This window comes from Sorex fumeus, unplaced genomic scaffold, assembly GCF_029834395.1.
Source record: "Sorex fumeus unplaced genomic scaffold, SorFum_2.1 ptg000015l, whole genome shotgun sequence".
In the NCBI taxonomy this organism is placed as follows: domain Eukaryota; kingdom Metazoa; phylum Chordata; class Mammalia; order Eulipotyphla; family Soricidae; genus Sorex; species Sorex fumeus.
Genome location: NW_026606072.1, coordinates 24008144 through 24026975, shown reverse-complemented (window position 1 = coordinate 24026975; position 18832 = coordinate 24008144). Strand labels below are relative to the sequence as shown.

At 40.1% G+C, this 18832-nt stretch overlaps 1 protein-coding gene across 1 annotated transcript in view; it reads right to left on the bottom strand.

Annotated features, from left to right (window-relative positions):
- The window catches only part of HCN1 (hyperpolarization activated cyclic nucleotide gated potassium channel 1), a 391355-nt gene extending 372768 nt beyond the window's left edge, over positions 1-18587 (bottom strand). The window contains exon 1 of the mRNA XM_056112052.1: positions 18113-18587. Coding sequence (XP_055968027.1) covers positions 18113-18519 — 407 coding nt within the window. The 5' untranslated portion in view covers positions 18520-18587. The remainder of the gene's footprint in view (positions 1-18112) is intronic.
- Between the last annotated feature and the right edge of the window lie 245 nt (positions 18588-18832).

The following is an 18832-nucleotide window of genomic DNA, read 5'->3' as shown; positions in this document are numbered from 1 at the left end:
GAGTCAGGAGTAAACACTGAGCACAATGGAATGTGGCCCAAAACCTAAAGTTTAAAAAGTCCCCTCACACCTGTGAGAATATCCTATATCAAAAATGCTAGAAGAAACACATTATTTGAAGAGAAAATAACCCTGATAATATTGTCGATTAAAACTCAAATAAGTCGTGACTTTAAGAAATACAGTACTGGACAGTTCTCAAAATATTAAAAAATAAAATAAATCTACCACATTATTCCCAATTTCATTCCTACGTATCTATCTGAATAAATGGTCTGAAAAAGTTAAAACATAAATTTGAATAATTACAAGCTCTCCTATATTAAGTGCAAGTTTACAAGAGAGACAGAGATATGTGTTTAAGAGAATATGGGTTGTTTCTTAGCAGAGACAGCCGAAAATGATTTTTGAGAGATGGTTATGTAACATTTCTACTGTTTTTCTACTCGTAATAGTTCTTAGAATATAGAAAGATTTCTGATATATTCTATTGTGTTTATAATAATAATCAGTTATCAGACAAAACTTTACAATTCTTTATCATCAATTGGTTCAATCAGTAGGTTGAGGCATAACAAATCACCTAGAAGAAAATAAATGTTTTCAGTCCCTCATCTCACATACATTTTGAGATGTCATTTTGGACATTATTGCATAGATTCACTCATCTATTACAAATCTCTGTTAGACCCCTAGTAACCAAAGAATAAATCTTTTTTTAAAAAAAAATCTAAATCACCTGTTTTAGAGAGAATGCTCTTCACTCCCAAGGCAAGACTTTCTGTCTATAATTCTAATTTTTAAATGGCTTGTCTGAATAAACCTCTGTCTCCCTGTATCTTCTATATACGGATTTATCAAATTTCTATGGAGGAATGTTAGTTTTAAATTGGGAGCCAAAAACAAACATGATTGAAAAAAGGCACACTGGGGTCATCTGTGGCCCAGACTTCTAAGAGGATGAAAGGAAACTGAGCAGTAATTTACATACATGAGGCTGGAGCGATAGCACAGCAGGTAGGGCGTTTGCCTTGCATGTGGCCAACATAGCCAACCTGGGTTTGATTCCTCCACCCCTCTCAGAGAGCCCTGCAAGCTACTGAGAGTATCTCGGCCGCACGACAAAGTCTGGCAAGCTCCCCATGACCTATTCAATATTCCAAAAACACAACAATTTGTTGTGAGTCGTTACTGGTACCCACTCAAGCAAATCAATGAACAATGGGAGGACAGTGCTACAGTGCTACAGGTCTCATGTTTAGACATAACAACTTAAGGAGAATCATAAAGACCACCATGTATGTGCATAGAAAGTGTTTTCTTTTCTCAAATAAATTACATTTCTTAATTGCTTCCATTTATAGTTATAATAGCTTAACACATATAGATGACACACAAAGCATGATTTCTAAACTCTTCATATATAGACACTATATATTATGAAATTTTTCCAAACTATAAGATAAAAAATATTTTTCCCTCATTTTATAGCTGAGGAAACTGGATTCCAAATACTATGGTGATAGGGCCAGAATTCTAATCAAAATCATATGGGTCCAGAGTCTGTATACTTAAAAAACCATTACGTCTAAACATATCCACAATCTTTTCTTATTAAGTAAATTTGCATTAATATAAAAGCACATAAGCCATGTCGTGCCTTTAAGAAATACACTTTCACTATAAAAACCCACTTTCTTAGTTCAGACTCCTTAATTATTTCTTTTGACTTGTAATGGAAATTTTGAAAAATTAAGTAGTTTATCAACTTCCCATATTGTTAATGAACAATAAACCAGTTATGTTTCTTGGCTGATACAGATTTAATTTATATCATCAAACCTTCAGACTCACCATTCTCTTTCCATTACAGATTAGCTGAATTATAATCTTTACCTAAATTAATCCTTGCTATATATTTACATTATGAATTCCAAATACATATTATTCTGAGTAAGGATATGCCCTATGATTTGTTTTCCTTTGTAGATATCATTGTTTAATTCCCAGATTAATGAAGGTCATTTTTTATTTGCTTGTTTTAAATATAACCTATGAAAATAAAGTTACAGATAATGAGTACCTACTCCCATTATTCTTCAAATGCCCTTAAAATCACTTCTCTGGTGATCTCTGCTTGCTTATCCCTGTTTAGTTTGGGTTCCTTTAAGTCTATCTGTTTGAGATTCTCCTGAGACTTCTTTCAAGTTCTCTGTGTTAGATCCTATATATTATCTTCCATGTCTGCACAACTTAGGAGGATTCCTCCTTGTTAAGAGAAACTTATCATCAAGTAACTTGCTAACAAAGATTCTAATCAATATCAGAGTTCTATAACTCTAAATGATGATTTCCTTTTAATATCATGGCAGTGTATCAATTTCTTAAAGAAATGCCTTGAGGATTCTGTAAGCTATATTATACTGCCATTTAATACACAGTGCTTTTCCCATTTCTTGCTATGTAACTTTGTTGGGAAGTTTTAGTTTTAGGTGTTTTTGTTATGTTTTGTTTTCTGATTCGGTTCTAAATCTTATTTGTGAGGCTACTTGGGTCTTTGTTCCATAGCACTAAGTATTCTGCAGATTTTTCAGAACAGAAATTATATTCCTTTTTATCGGGAAGATTTTTTTTATTTCTCTGTAAATTCCATTTTCATATTTGTTCTCATCTGGAAATCTTTATATAGAATTTGACCTTCCTTTTTATTTCAATGCTTATTCTAAGAAGTTTTCTATAGTTTATGCACCAATTCATCATATTCAAGGTTTTGATTGTCTGGCAACTCTTTTCATATAGTATTTGGGGTGTGGAGGTGGGGGGGAGTGTTGGTTTGCTGCTTTTTAGTTTTTGCCTAGATAAAATATTTTCTTGAAGACACCATTTATATTTAAATTAGTGATGTATTTTGGGAAGGAGCAACAGTAAATTGCTTGCCTTGCTGGGCTCAATCCCAGCACTCCATATGGTTCCCTGAGCCAGAGTGATACCAGGAGTGTCAAGCCAGGAGTAAGCCCTGAGCACTGCCGGTGCGGCCCCCAAAATAAAATAGTATTGCAGTTTGCGCTTATCTCATTGACTTCCCTTTTCTCTGGACCTTATTCTGCTTCTTGATTTAGTCTTTCTCTTTAATAATAATTTTTTTATCAAAAGTCTCACAATATTTTGCTATATTAGATGATGGAATATCAAAATATAATTATAGTCTATGTAAATATATGTGGCTTTCAGCCAGGTAATTAGGCAATAAAAAAGATTTTTTTTTATTGGAAGACCTTGAACTACCTCCCATTGGAAGTATTTTTCTCCAATTTCCTGTCTAGGGATTTGACCTAGCTATAAGCATTCTTAAGTTAGGACTGAGAGTTTTGCATTCACTCAGGAGGCCCTTACTTAATCCTTATTTAAATCCTTTAAGCCTAGCTTTCCTGAAAACTACTTCCTTTTCTATCCCTTTAATTTTTTTTTATTAAGACACCATGATTAACGAAGTTATACATAGTTGAGTAGAACATGAGCAAACCATGTTCTAACATCAACCACATCACCGGTGTCGACTTCCCTTCCTATGTCCCCAGTTTCCCTACCATCCCCTAGTCTGCCTCCTTGATAGGCACATTTTTAAGTTAGGATTTTGTTGTTTGTAATTTATGTTTTCAGTTTGTTGTTTCTGTGGTTCAGATATATAAAACAGTCATTTGTTCTAAACTCCTGACTTACACACCTATTAACTTATGCCCTGGATTCTTTCAGGGTACAATGGTGAGTGACTGTAGAAGAAAAATTTCTCTATTAGCTTTCTAGCCTTCAGAATGTTTGTAAGTTCTTTTATTCTTTACATTTCCTTTTGCTTCTATTTGCCTATGTGTCTGTCTTACTTTTTAATACTTTGGAATGGTTTCAAGTGGTTTCAAGGGAGAAGAAAGTACTCATTTTATTGTTTGTTTTTTTTTGTTAGAAGTCTTTTATGAGCATGAGAGAGATTGTACCAGGGTTAAGTTACATGCATTGCATGCAGGTGATCCTAATTTGATCCCTGGCACTACCTATGATCCCTCAAGTACCGCTAGGTATGAAATCTGAACACAAAGAAGAAAGCAAGCTTCTCTGAATACCACTGAATGTGACCAAAAAACATTTTTTAATTAAAAAATGTTATGCTTATGACTCCTCGCGCTGCTCTGATCTCATCCCAAATCAGGTCAGTTCATCCGCCGGTACTTGAACCCGAGACTTGGATCTCTCCCTGCAAGACCCCAGGTGTCCTCCCAGCCGATTGGAGAAAAGCAGTTCTGAGCATCTGCCTTCCCCTCTTCACTCCTCACTCTGTGCTGATCTCCTCCCAAACACAAGTTTCCGTGGGGGGCGTGGCCTCTTCACAAATGGGATGGCTTCTGTAGAATTGGGCATGGCCTATTTTCAGCAGGCCAATGCTCACGTGGCCGCAGGTAGTTTAGCCATACTAAGGAACCTATTCCCCAAGGAATCTAGTCCCCAACCTACACAGCAATATGAAGAAACAACGCAAATCCCCACCACAAGGGGAGGACAACGAAAAGAATCCAGAAGACTCTATCCATACTGCTCACCTAAGGGACCTCTCTGACATAGAATTCAGATACGAAGTCATGAAGATGTTCAATCAGCTCAATGAAACAGTCAGACAGACATCCAGTAATATGACAGAAAAAATCAATAAATTACATGAAGAAATGAGAGCAGAAATGTCACAATTAAAAGATTCTGTAGATAAAATGAAAAACTCAGTCTCTTCTCTCAACAATAGAATGACAGTAGCTGAAGAGAGAATCAGTGAGCTGGAAGATCAGCTGCACCAAGCCAACAGGCAACAACAAACAGTGGCAAGGGACCTCAAAATAGCTCTCCAGAGAATCAGAGTCCTAGCAGATGATTCCAAGAGGAACAACAATAGAATCGTAGGACTACCAGAAGCTCAGGGAAACAATTCCAATGGAAAAAAAAAAACGGTTAAACAAATCATTGCTGAAAAATTCCCAGAGCTCCACAATGCAGCCATTCAGGTTCAAGAAGCCCGAAGGGTGCCAGCTAAAAGAGACTCTAACAAAAACACTCCAAGACATATCATAGAAAGATTGATGCTGCCGATAGAGATACAATACTGCAAGCAGCAAAGTCAAAGAAGGAAATCACATACAAAGGCGCATCCCTTAGATTCACAGCAGATCTATCAGAGGAAACCCTCAAAGCCCAAAGGCGGTGGCGAGATATAATGAAAAAACTCACTGAAATGAATGCTTCACCAAGAATACTCTATCCAACTAAACTCTCACTCAAAATCGAAGGAACGGTACACTATATTCTAGACAAACAGCAGCTCAGGAACTTCATAGACTCAAAACCAAACATAAAACAAGGGCTAAAGGGGCTACTATAAGAAAAGACAAACCATACAACCACAACACACCCTTACAGAAAGATGACACAAAATCCCATAGCAATAATCTCCCTCAATGTCAACGGTCTAAATTAACCACTTAAGAGACACAGAGTGGCAAAATGGATTCAGAGACAGAACCCAACATTCTGCTGCCTACAAGAAACTCATGTCAACAGCCAGAGCAAACACAGACTCAAAGTCAAAGGATGGAAAACAATCTTTCAAGCAAACAGCTCCCTCAAAAAAGGTGGGGTGGCCATACTAGTATCCGACAGCATTAATTTCGCGTTGAAAAAGATTAGAAGGGACAGCGAAGGCTATTTTCTCTTCATCAAGGGATATGTACAACAGGAAGAAATCACACTTTTAAATGTATATGCACCTAAGGAGGGAACAACTAAATATTTAAAACAACTGCTAACAGATTTTAAGAAGGACATTGCTAGCAACACAATAGTAGCTGGAGATTTCAACATCGCCTTATACCTCTGGATACATGAACAAGAACAAAACTCAGCAAGGAAACATTGGCTTTGAAAGAAGAAATAGAACAGAAAGGGCTTATACAGGGCCCCCTCAAAAAAAGAATACACATTCTTCTCCAGTGCGTATGGAACATTTTCCAAAATAGACCATGTCCCAGGCCACAAAACATACCTAAATAGAATCAGGAAGATATCAATAGTATCAACAATCTTTTCACACCATGATGCACTGAGAATAGAAGTGAATCACACACAGACACGGAGAACCAAATCAAACACCTGGAAATTCAACAACTCAATGCTTAACAATGAGTGGATCAGGAAGGAAGTCAAGGACAAAATCAAAAGACACTTGGAAACAAATGAGAATGAAGACAAGAGCTACCAGAACTTATGGGATGCAGCGAAAGCCATTTTAAGGGGAAAATTTATAGCTCTATAAGCATATCTCAGGACAGAAGAAAGGATGCACATAAACAACATGACTTCACAACTCAAGATCTTAGAAAAGAATCAACAGAAAGAGCCCAAATTGGGCAGAAGGAATGAGATCATAAAACTTAGAGCAGAAATCAACGACATGGAAAACAAAGAAACAATCCAAAAGATCAATGAAACCAAGAGCTGGTTCTTCGAGAAAATAAAGAATATAGATAAACCACTAGCAACATAGAAATAAACAGAGAAAGAGAGAACCCTAATAAATAGAATCAGAAATAAGAATGGGGATATCACAAGAGAAACCAAAGAAATTCAACAGATCATCAGAGATTACTTTGAAAGTCTGTATACCACGAAACAAGAGAACCTAGAAGAAATGGATAAATTCCTGGATTCCTATCATCTCCCAAAGCTGAATCAAGAAGATATAGAGTACCTGAATAGACCTATTCACATCAAGGAAATTGAAACTGTAATCAAAAGTCTTCCCAAAAACAAAAGCCCAGGCCCAGATGGATTCACTAACAAATTTTTCAAAACATTTAAAGAGGACCTATTGCCAGTTCTTCTCAAGTTTTTCCAGGAAACTGAAAAACTAGAAACTCTCCCAAACAGTTTCTATGAAGCCCATATCTCTCTAATAACAAAAGGAAACAAAGACACCACAAGAAAAGAAAACTACAGGCCAATATCCCCGATGAACATGGATGTGAGGATTCTCAACAAAATACTAGCAAATTGAATTCAACAACTCATCAAAAAGATCATACACCATGACCAAGAGGGATTCATCCCGGGGATGCAAGGATGTTTCAACATTCGAAAATCAATCAACATAATCCATCATATCAATAAAAGAAAAGATAAAAATCATATGATCATATCAATAGATGCAGAGAAAGCATTTAACAAGATTCAACACCCATTTATGATGAAAATCCTCGCCAAAATGGGGATAGAGGGGACTTTCCTTAATATAGTTAAAGCCATCTACCACAAACCTACAGCAAGTACCATCCTCAATGGGGAAAAACTGAGAGCCTTCCCCCTAAGATCAGAGATAAGACAAGGATGCCCACTCTCTCCACTACTGTTCAATATAGTACTGGAAGTACTTGCAATAGCGATTAGGCAAGAAAAAGATATTAAGGGAATCCTGGTAGGGAAGGAAGAAATCAAGCTCTCACTATTCGCAGATGATATGATACTATACTTAGAGAACCCTAAAACCTTTACCAAGAAACTCCTAGAAACAATAGTCTTCTATAGTAAAGTGCCAGGCTATAAATCAATACCCAATATTCTATGGCTTGTCTATACGCAAATAGTGAAAGAGAAGAAAGTGACATGAAGAAAACAATCCCATTCACAATTGGGCCCAGAAAATCAAGTACCTGGGAATCAGTTTAACTAAGGAAGCAAAGGACCTGTACAAAGAAAACTACAAAACGCTACTTCAGGAATTAAAAGAGAACACGAGGAAATGGAAAAATATCCCCTGCTCATGGATGGGGAGTATTAACATTGTCACAATGGCAATACTTCCCAAAGCACTGTACAAATTCAATGTGATCCCTATAAGGATACCCATGACATTCTTCAAAGAAATGGAGCAAACACTCCTGAAATTTATATGGAACAATAAGTTGCCACGAATAGCTAAAGCAATTCTTGGGAAAAAGAAAATGGTAAGAATCAACCTACCCAACTTCAAGCTCTATTACAAAGCAGTAATAACAGCAGTTCTAACAGCATGGTCCCGGAACAAAGGCAGACCTACAGACCAATGGAACAGAGTTCAATATACTGATATCTTCTCCCAAGCATATGATCATCTAATCTTCAATAAGGGGGCAAGAAAAGTGAAAAGGAGCAGGGAAAGGCTATTTAATAAATTGTGCTGGCAAAACTGGATGGCTACATGCAAAAAAGGGGCTCAGATCTCTGCCTAACTCCATGCACAAAAGTAAGATCAAAACAGATTTATGACCTCAACATCAGATCGGAATCCATAAAGTTCATTGAAGACAAAGTTGGCAAAACCCTCCATGATATTCAAGCTAATGGTGTCTTCAAAGACTTCACACTGGCCAAGCAAGTGAAAACAGAGATAGACAAATGGGACTATCTTAAACTAAGAAGATTCTGCACCTCAAACGAAACAGTGACCAAAATACAGTGACCAAAAGACAGTCTACAGAATGGGAAAGGATATTCGCCAAATACATATCTGACAAGGGGTTGATATCAAGGATATACAAGGTACTGGTTGAACTCCACAAGAAGTAAACACCCAACCCCATCAAAAAATGGGGCAAGGAAATGAACAGAAACTTTCACAAAGAAGAAATCCGAATGGCTAAAAGGCACACGAGAAAATGCTCTACATCACTAATCATCAGGGAGATGCAGATCAAAACAACAATGAGATATCATTTCACACCACTGAGACTGGCCCACATCCAAAAGAACAAAAGCAACCGATGCAGGCACAGATGTGGCGAGAAAGGGACCCTACTTCACTGCTGGTGGGAATGCCGACTGGTCCAACCCTTTTGGAAAACAGTATGGACTATTCTCAAAAAATTAGAAGTTGATCTCCCATTTGACCCAGAAATATCACTCCTGGGAATATATCCCAGAGAGGCAAAAAATTATAGTCGAAGTGACATCTGCAATTGTCTGTTTATTGCAGCACTCTTTACAATAGCCAGAATCTGGAAAAAACCTGAGAGCCCGAGAACAGATGACTCGTTAAAGAAACTTTGGTACATTTACACAATGGAGTACTATGTAGCTGTTAGAAAAGACGAAGTCATGAAATTTACATACAAGTGGAACTACATGGAAAGTATCATGTTAAGCGAAATGACTCAGAAAGAGAGGGATAGACATAGAAAGATTGCATTCATCTGGGGAACATAAAGTAACAAAATAGGAAACTAACACCCAAGAATGGCAGAGATTAGTACCAGGAATTTTACTCAATGACCTGGAGGCCAACCACACATGGTAGGAGAAAAGGGAGCTCAGAAAGAGAAGGGAACACCAAATAAAGGGTGTTGGGAGGATCCTCCCAGGATGGGAGAAGCATGCTGAAAGTAGACTATCGACCAAACATGATTGCCACTCAATGCCTCTTTTGCAAACCACAGCACTCAAAAGGAGAGAGAGGGAAATGCCCTGCCACAGAGGCAGGGTGGGATGGGGGCTGGGTGGTGGGAGGGATACTGGGATCCGTGGTGGTGGGAAATGCGCACTGGTGGAGGGACGGGTGTTTGATCATTGTATAATTGAAACCTAAGCACAAAAATGTGTAAGTCTGCAACTGTACCTTATGATGTCTCACTATTAAAAAAAATGAATTAATAAAAAAAGAAATATTGCATTCATCTGGGGAGCATAAAGCAACAAAATGGGAGACCAACACCCAGGAGTGGCCAAGATTAGTACCAGGAATTTTGCTCCATGACTTGGAAGCCAGCCACACGTGCTAGGGGAAAAGGATACTCAGATTTAGAAGAGAACACCAAATAAAGGGTGTTGGGAGGATCCTCCCAGGGTGGGAGAAGCATGCTGAAAGTAGACTATAGACCAAACATGACTGCCACTCAATGCCTCTCTTGCAAACCACAGCACCCAAAAGGAGAGAGAGAGAACAAAAGGGAATGCCCTGCCACAGTGTCAGGGTGGGATGGGGCAAATGGGGTGTGGGCGGGATGCTGGAACCCCTGGAGGTGGAGGATGGGCTCTGGTGGAGGGATGGGTACTTGATCATTGTATAACTGAAACCCAAGCACAAAATTTTGTAAGTCTATAACTGTAGACTATAACTGTAGTCTATAACTGTAGAATTTAGCAAAAAAAAAAATAGATAGATGCTACAACAGAGATGAAACTTAAAAACACTATACTCAATAAAAGAAATCAATAACAAAAGACTGCATAATGTAAGCTTCCCTTGCTATGAATTATCCAAAGATCTGAAGAGAGAGACAAAAGCTATAGACCAGTGGTTGCTTACATCTGTGAGGGAGGAACACCTAGAAAGAGAGATGTTTGCCTTCTTGGAGTAATGAAATTTTCTAGAATGGAATGTGGCAAACATTACAAAACTGTGAACATAGAAAAAAATAGTGTCATAGCACTTAACTTTATATCTCTGTTTTTTTGAGTTGCTGTATGTGTCAGTGCCAGAGCAATTCCAACCACGGTGTCTGGGGGTTCAAGCAGTCCCCAGGATCTGGGCCCTCCACCTGCAAATCATGTGCCCCAGGATATTGAGCTATCTTCCCAGCTCACTCGTAAACTGAATGTAAGCAATTTATTGGTAAATGAACTACATATCAAAAAATACCAATTTAATAATAAAGCATCTGAGAAAACTTGGCAGGAAGAAAATGATTATGTATATTTATGGCATTATAAGAATTATGAATAATTTAAATAAAACTGAATAGTATTGATGAGGTAATTTACTTTATATTGTAATTAGATTTTAATTCCATAAGACTATAGACTTTAAAAGTTATAAATTCAGAGAGAAAAAAGCCCAGATAGAAAATCACCGAGGCAGGAAGTATCACTGGTGGTCATCACAATGATTAACTGAGTCTCAATGACAAAGAGAAAATAGCTAAGGTGCAAAATGACAAGAGGCTAATCTAGAATTTCAGACAGAGGATTTAAATATCACATCAACAGTCTGAGACAGAAGGGCACTTAACTTATAGAAGCTAAAAATTGACCTATATGACTAAAAATCAGTGAGGGTTTGTGCACGATGAGTTTGTTTGGGTTATCAGAAATCATGTAAGATTTTGCAACTCAATGTAAGTTTGTCAAGTATATTTGAAGACGAATGAAAGACATTTACAGATATACTGGAAAAATAGCATCATTTGATCTGTTTCTTTAACCAAAAATATTTTAGTGCTGAAAACTGCTGATACTAATTTTATTTTTTTTGCAGGAATACTGCTATTTATTCAGCCACTGATTAGCTGATTGAATTGTGCATGAACTCCACCTTATTTTTTTTCATTTTTTATAATTTTATTTATTGAATTACTGTGAGAGCAGTTACAAAGCTTTTGGGTCTAAGTCTCGGTCATACAATGAAATACCCATACCTTCACCAGTGCCCATTCTCCACCCTAATTTTATTTTTTAAGATAAGTTGTTCTTCTATGATGAATAGGACAGTTCTTATTATCACATGAACCTCAATATTATTAATCTTTTATCACTCTTAGAATTATAATTAATTTCTCAAATAGTAGTAGTAGCAGTAAATTGCAAAATCCCCTTATAAGATACAAAAAACTTCCAGCAACAAAGACACCCGCTGACCTAGGTGCGATCCCTGACAGGCATCACTTCAGATACATGACAACCAAATTTAGTGATCTCTAAATATAGAGACAGGACAGGAGTAAACCCTATAAACCATCAGGGTGGCCTCTCCACACAAAAAGAACCACAAAATAAAATTAAATAAATAAAATCCCCTACACGTAATATAAAATATTCAGTGAACAATTTCATTCTATAAACTGGATGTTGAGGAAACTTCTTTGACCTACCTACCTCTTTTCAGAAAAATAAACTCCGAAGCCCCTGGAAATATACCTTCTTGCATGTGAACAAACAGAACATGCTCTCCCAAATGCACCCAAGGCTACTAACTCCTCCCTAAGTCAATCCCCCCAATTTAGGAAGCCCGGAAACTCTACCAGACTTAATAAAGATTAATGAACAAAGACATTTGCGCTAATGCTCTATATAAATGAAAGGTAAAGGTAAAGGGCCCTCCCGTTGATCGTCGATTTGCTCGAGCGGGCCCAGTAATGTCTCCATTGGAGACTTTGTTGTTACTGTGTCTGGCATATCGAATACTCTTGGTAGCTTGCCGGGCTCTCCAAGAGGGGCGGAGGAATCGAACTCGGGTCGGCCATGTTGGCTGCGTGCAAGGCAGACGCCTTACCCGCTGTGCTATCGCTCCAGCCCTGGGAAAAAAATCTAAAGGTACAAATATACAAATTGTTGATAACTCTGTGTGTGTAAATAGCCTTACTCCTTTAGAATTAAAGATAGTGCCTGAAACATAAAAACAAGTCATCAAAGAGATAGTACAGAGTATAATGGGTTTATTTGCTTTTTTTTCCACCTGGATTCAAATCCCATGAACACCAACAGTGATTCCTGAGCACAAAGCCAGGTGTAAGCCCCAAACACAGCCAAGTTGGTTGGCCTAAAAACCAAAATTAATGAATACATAATAAATAATAAAATAAAATAAAAACAAGTCCATTTGTAAACATAATTGTTGAATGGGAAACTAGTGGCCAATGATTAGATGAAACAGTTGAAAAATAATCAAAGGTACTTACAAATTTGAAAAGTCATGAAGCCAACTTAGGCAAAATATTTCAGGTAAATGTTCAATTCAAAAATTTAAAACTAAGCTACGACTGTAGGGCATTTTTCTTGCAAATGGTCAATTCAGGTTCGATCTCCAGCAGCTGATAAGGACCCCCTACTTGAATAATCACTGAAAGCAGAGCTAGGAATAAGTCCTGTGTATAGCCAGGCGTGGCTCCCAAAACCAACATATTAATAATAATAATAATAAAAATAATAATAATTACTTTTATGTTTTTTGTGCACGTAATGATACATAGATGTCCCCTAGTTTCTATTGCACATGCAAAACATATACACAAATACACATGGCTATAATTATCACAAACATAAAAATTCAAAGATGTATTAGAAATCATCACCATTTTACCTTAAGGTGTACATCCAGATACCTTCGCAAAGGAATTATTTTTAAAATCAAAAATTGTATGGGGGAAATAGTCATTTTCTAGGCATGCAGATACATTTCTAACTCAGTTTTACCTCTTCTGAAGTACTGTCAGCTGAATTAATAGTTTGCTGTTTTTCTTCTTGCTTTTTAATTTCATGTTTTTGTTCTATTTTATGGCCACACCTGGCAGTGCTCAGGACTTACCCATGGCTCTGTGCTCAGATCACTCATGAAGGGACTCTGGGGACCATATGTAGGACCAGGTTTCAAAGCCATGGTGGCTGTAAGCAAGTCAACTGTCTTACCCGTGGCTTGTACTCTCTCCCACCCAGTTGATTTCTTCTTTACACAAAACGATAATGATGTGTCACAGATGATGAAATCGTTCAATACTTTCCATGCACTGCCAATGGTCTACCACAATTTGTACTGTCCTTACAAGAAAACAACAGATTCTATTCTAACTCATCTAAAATAGAGCTGTAAAGTGAATAATGAGGTGAACTATCTGTTAAACACAAGAACAAGACTAAAAAAGATCAAATGCATATATGAAAGTTACATCAGATGCAGTCAGCTTACCTTCTACACATTTTGTGACAAAAGTCTATTGACTGGAATAATAAAAAATTACAATTGCTATCTAACTACTAGTATAAAATTTTATTATTTAAACTTTTATTTGTTCATATTTTCTGTTGTAGGTTTTTAACAAGCACATAGTTTAAACAGATTTTGTTAAATAAACCTGTTATAATGAGCAAAATATCATTATAATGTATTTAAACTTTATTATTCAGCATGCAATTTCAAAATCTAAGTCTAAATAATTAAAAATATGAATTATTAAAAATGCATCTGTCCAATGATTCTCAATTTATACCAATCCTACAAAAGTTTTAAAGGGACTGTGGCTCAGAAAAAAATCTGAAAACATCTTGTAACATTTTATCAATAGAGAACCTCTGTAATATCTATAAAATGTTTATTAAATATTTAATAAAAATTAGTTTTTTAGTTCACGTCTTCTAAGAAAAAGTAATTTAGAAAACTGATACCTCCAAATCTCTCAAAAAACTTCACTTTAATTAGGCCTAACAGTTGGTAGAGCGATTAAAAATAACTTAATTGAATCTATAAGATATAAAAAGATTCCACCTACCATAGAAAACAATAAAATCTTATGGTTAATTTTGGCTGTGTTCACAGAAAGAGCAAATAAAAGGAGCATTACTTGGAGAATACGGAGTGTATTCAACTCAAAGACAACTAACAGTAAGCTAATAGTCCATAAGGCCCAGAAGGCTGAATTCATTTCCCCAGAGAGGGTTTGGAAACAAAAGGTGCCCCTCTGACTGACTGTAATATGGGTGGGGACTACCTTCAGCAATGACATCAGTCCACTACTGTAAGCAGCGAAGTGGGGAACACAACACAAGCCAGGGATGGAAGATCAGCCAAGGCAATGACTTCAGGAAGTGACTCCTGTCTCTAGAGTCCTTATGTACTTAGGATACAGTTACTTATACTAATTGATGAAAAGCAGTGGAAAAAACTAAGTCAACATATAAAGCTGTCTCCCTAACCAGACGCAAGATGTTGAAGCAGGTATATTAATTTTAAAAGATCCCTTACGTAAGCATGATCCAATGAAATAATATCCAAACCCCTAACACAGCAAAAGGTAAGTTAGTTGACAAATATGACCACCATCCACAAAAGTACTCAGAATTTTCTTTCAGTCACTTAGATTATAACATAACTACTGACAGACTGTGAATGCAAATGCTTGGCCAAGTGCCACATTTTTTATCAGATGAGTGAAAAGAAAATTTGAGCTACTAAATAAGTAATCAATCTTAGCAATCTAAAATAAAAAAAAATACATTAAATCAGCAAACTAAGTATGTGTGCACTGCTCGCATAAACTTCCGTCAGACTGGGGCCAGAGAAGTTGCCACAAAAAGATAGAGTAATATTTTGAACGTTGTTATTCTGTAGTTTGAATGCCTGTGTACCCTGATTATGAACAGACGTTTCTTCAGGAAATTCTCTGCATTTCTAACAGTATTAATAGTACTTGGCTCTTCTTTATTCTCTGAAGGTTTCTAACCTCATCTCTCCTGAGAAAGAGGGGAAATACAGTGCCTCTACCCTACTTACACCGGAGGTAGGAGCAAACTACCCGCCAGACAAAGCAACAGTGCTCTGGGCTCCAGCGGGAAAAACTGGCACCTAGTTAGCTCTCTCAGAGTCTCAGTGGGACCAGAGCCTGCCACTGGGGGGAAGTGGAAAGCAACCTGCCTCAGAACTCTTCCTGAGAAAGGCCAGGAGGAGCTCGTTAGCCCCGGTGTTCAGGTTAGGACATGCCCTGGAGCAGAGGCTCAGACCACAAGAAAGCAGTGTGTGGGTGCCAGAGAACAGACTGAATAACCTCCTTGGCTGGGCAAAAGCTTATGAAAGTACCAAGGGGGGAAGTAGAATTTTCTGGGATCTTTATTCTCCAAAGCTCTCTCTCTCACATTAAGGCTATTGTTCCTCATTGCCATTTTCTCAGTCACTTAAATATTGCTGAACATAGACTGACACTGTAGGAGTCTCAGCAAAGCACCACCTTGAGTGGCTTCTCAAGGAAAGGGTCTGAAGACAAATCCATCATCGTAACCGTGACATTTGTCATGCTGGAGATTACCTACATCTAGAGAGCACTTAAAAAAAAAACCTGCCCAAATTTTGTTTTGCTTACACTCTCTTGATTGGTTACAGATTCTGAAAAGCGTGTATTAGTACTGATATCATATAAAACATTAATAAACTAATGACATAGGCGCTTTCCACATGAAAGCATTTAGAGGATTGCTTCTAGAGTTTGACATCTTAGAATACAAGTGCATATTTTAAGTTTAAATTTCTTTCAGATATTATCTAGACTGTAAGAGTAATTGTTTGAGTAGTAATTGTTTAACATTGTTCAAGAAACTAAAGCATCATATGTAATCAGTAGAGTATGAAATTAAACGAAGATCAGCATTTTATTTGATGTGATTATTAAAACCACATGTATTTCTGAAAAGACTGTGCTTATGTTTGTTACTAAGATTAGAAGGCTGTTTCCACGTAGAGCTTTTTCATGAAAATACTGTAATATGGGTTGCGACATTTATATTGTGGATTGTGGGAAAGAGAGTACCTCTTATTTCAACCTTCAATTCAACCTTTAAGTTTCTAAACTGGATAATTTTATACACTTTAGAACAAGGCCATTTATAAGTTCGTTCCGATACATTCTTTGTAGTTGAAAAAAATTGTTTATTTTGCAGGCCCTCTATAACATGAACACTATTGAAAACTCCCAATGATCTACGGAATATAAGGGTTTTATAAGACCTCCTTATAAAGCTGTAGTTTTGCATCTAAGAATCTTAGAATATACACTTCTTTAAATCCACTTAAACATTTCTAAGATTATATATACTCATATGTTCTCTATATATACACATGCATAGTATATATCAACATACCGACACAAAACATCGGTATAGGTAGCTATCAAAGGTCAGTATATATGTGTGCGTGTGTATCAAAATATCACCTAAAGTCGTGTCGCTTACTACCAGCTTTGTGTAACTGGGGCATGAGATTGTTACAGCTAAAGTCATTCAGAACAGTGGACAGCTCCCCTGAACCCTGGGAGTGAGTGGAAGGAAGGCTACTATTTCTCTTTGGAAACATAACACAAAGAGTGACGCTGTTTCTCATCGCTGTGTTTGCGTGCTGTTTTGTGTGCACTGCTCGATGTGCACACGTCTCCTTACACTCTCCTTCCTTTTTCGAACAAGTTCAGGTTGACAAATAAACCAATGCCCCCTGAGATACTAGTTCTGTTGCAGATGGGAAGCCCAATCTTACTCCAGCTACTCTAAATGGGGGGTGGGAGGGTGAGGGTGCAGCATGTGCGCACGCTAGTAAGAGGATCCACTTGACGACCTTCATTTGACAGTTGCTAAACATGCTGAGAACCGAAAGAATACGTGGGTGACAAATAAGAAGATTAGCCGATGTCTTTCTTCTAATTCTCCGAAACGGTGTCCCTTGACAGCTGACCGCTCCCTTGCCCTTATTCCGGGGCTTGGGAAATAAGACACAGATTTGTGCCTTGTGGACTTGCGGTCAAGGTCAAGAAAGGGTGTCTCGGGGTTTCTGGAAGGAGGGTCGGGAAACGCCCCCCGCGTCGGTTTCAGGAACTCGGGGCTTCCAGCCGGCCACGCTCCAGCCGGATCCTGAGCAGAGCCCGGGGCACTGAAATCCCGGGTCGGAGACGGGGCGAGCGCAAACGGTCCTTCTCCCGCCCGTGGCCCACCCCCGGCCACCCCCGGGCGGCCCGTGTCACGAAGCGGATGGAAAAACAGCTCCGCACTCCCTAAGGGTGCACGAGCCGCTGTGACAGCGACGACCTGTGAGTCACCATCTCCCAGTCGCCCCTCTTCTCCTGCACGCCGGGAGCGTCTTCCTCTGGGGGAAGGACCCCTTTCCCGGGGTGCAGAACAGAGAGAGTGAGCACAGGAGGGTCATCACCCCCACCCCTTCCCCCTCAAAAATAAATAGAAAGAAGGGTTGGAAAAAACAAAACCACTTTCCATCCGCTGGCTGAACACTTCCATCTCCCAAGAAAAAGTTTCCCTGATGCAACTTAGGATGCTCCCCTCTCGGGGAGGGGGGTCAACCGTGGCCCCTTTTACCTGCATCTGCCCCCAAAGTGCACGAGCCCGGGTGGACGCCGGGTTCCCCGGGGTTCCCGGGCCACAGAAGACTCGGGGTCTCCCCCGCCACCCGCACCCCCACCCGCTCCCGGAGGAAACCAGTTGCGGAGCGGCGCCCGCTCGGCCCCGCGCGGCCCCGCGAGTCCCCGGCCCGTGTTGGAGGGCGCGGCCGGGCGGCGCCGGGAGCCCCTACCTGAAATCGCTGTACGGGTGGATGATCCAGAAGCCTGCAGTTTTAACCCTTTCCTGCTCCTTCTCCACCGCCTTCTGGCTGCCGAACATGCGGAGGGAGAATTTGTTGACCCCGGGCTGTAGCATGGAGGTGAACTGCCTCTGCATGAAGCCGTACTGCCGCCGGGGCCCCTCGGCGTCCTCGAAGCCCCCCGCCGGCTCCTCGCCGCCGCCGCCGCCGCCGTCCACCTTGAAGCACACGGAGTTGCCGTGGTCCTTCGCGCCCGCCCCGCCGCCCCCCGGCGGGGTGCCCAGGCGCTTGTCGGCCGCCGCCGGCCCCGCGCCCGTCGCGGGCGCCTTGGCGGGGAAGACGCTGTGGCCCTCGTCCCGGCTGTTGGACGAGGAGTTGGGCTTGCCGCCTCCCTCCATGCCCGCGGGACGCGGCCGGCCGCCCGGCGCCGGGGTGGGCACGACGCGGAGCGGGCGGCGGACGGGGCCCGAGCGGCGGCCCGCGAGCCCGGCTGCCCGTCGCGGCGGCGGCGGCGGCGGCGGCGGCTGCTCCGCGCCCGCGCCCGCGCCCGCGCTCCTCGCTGCGCGCCTCGCTCCCGCCGCCGCCGCGGCCGCTGCTGCTGGCGCCGCTGCCGCTGCCGCCGCTGCCGCCCTCAGCGGAGGCTGAGGCTGCCGAGCCCCGCGACGCCGAGCTCAGCCCTCGCGCCAGCGCCACCCGCGGCCGCCCTCTGCT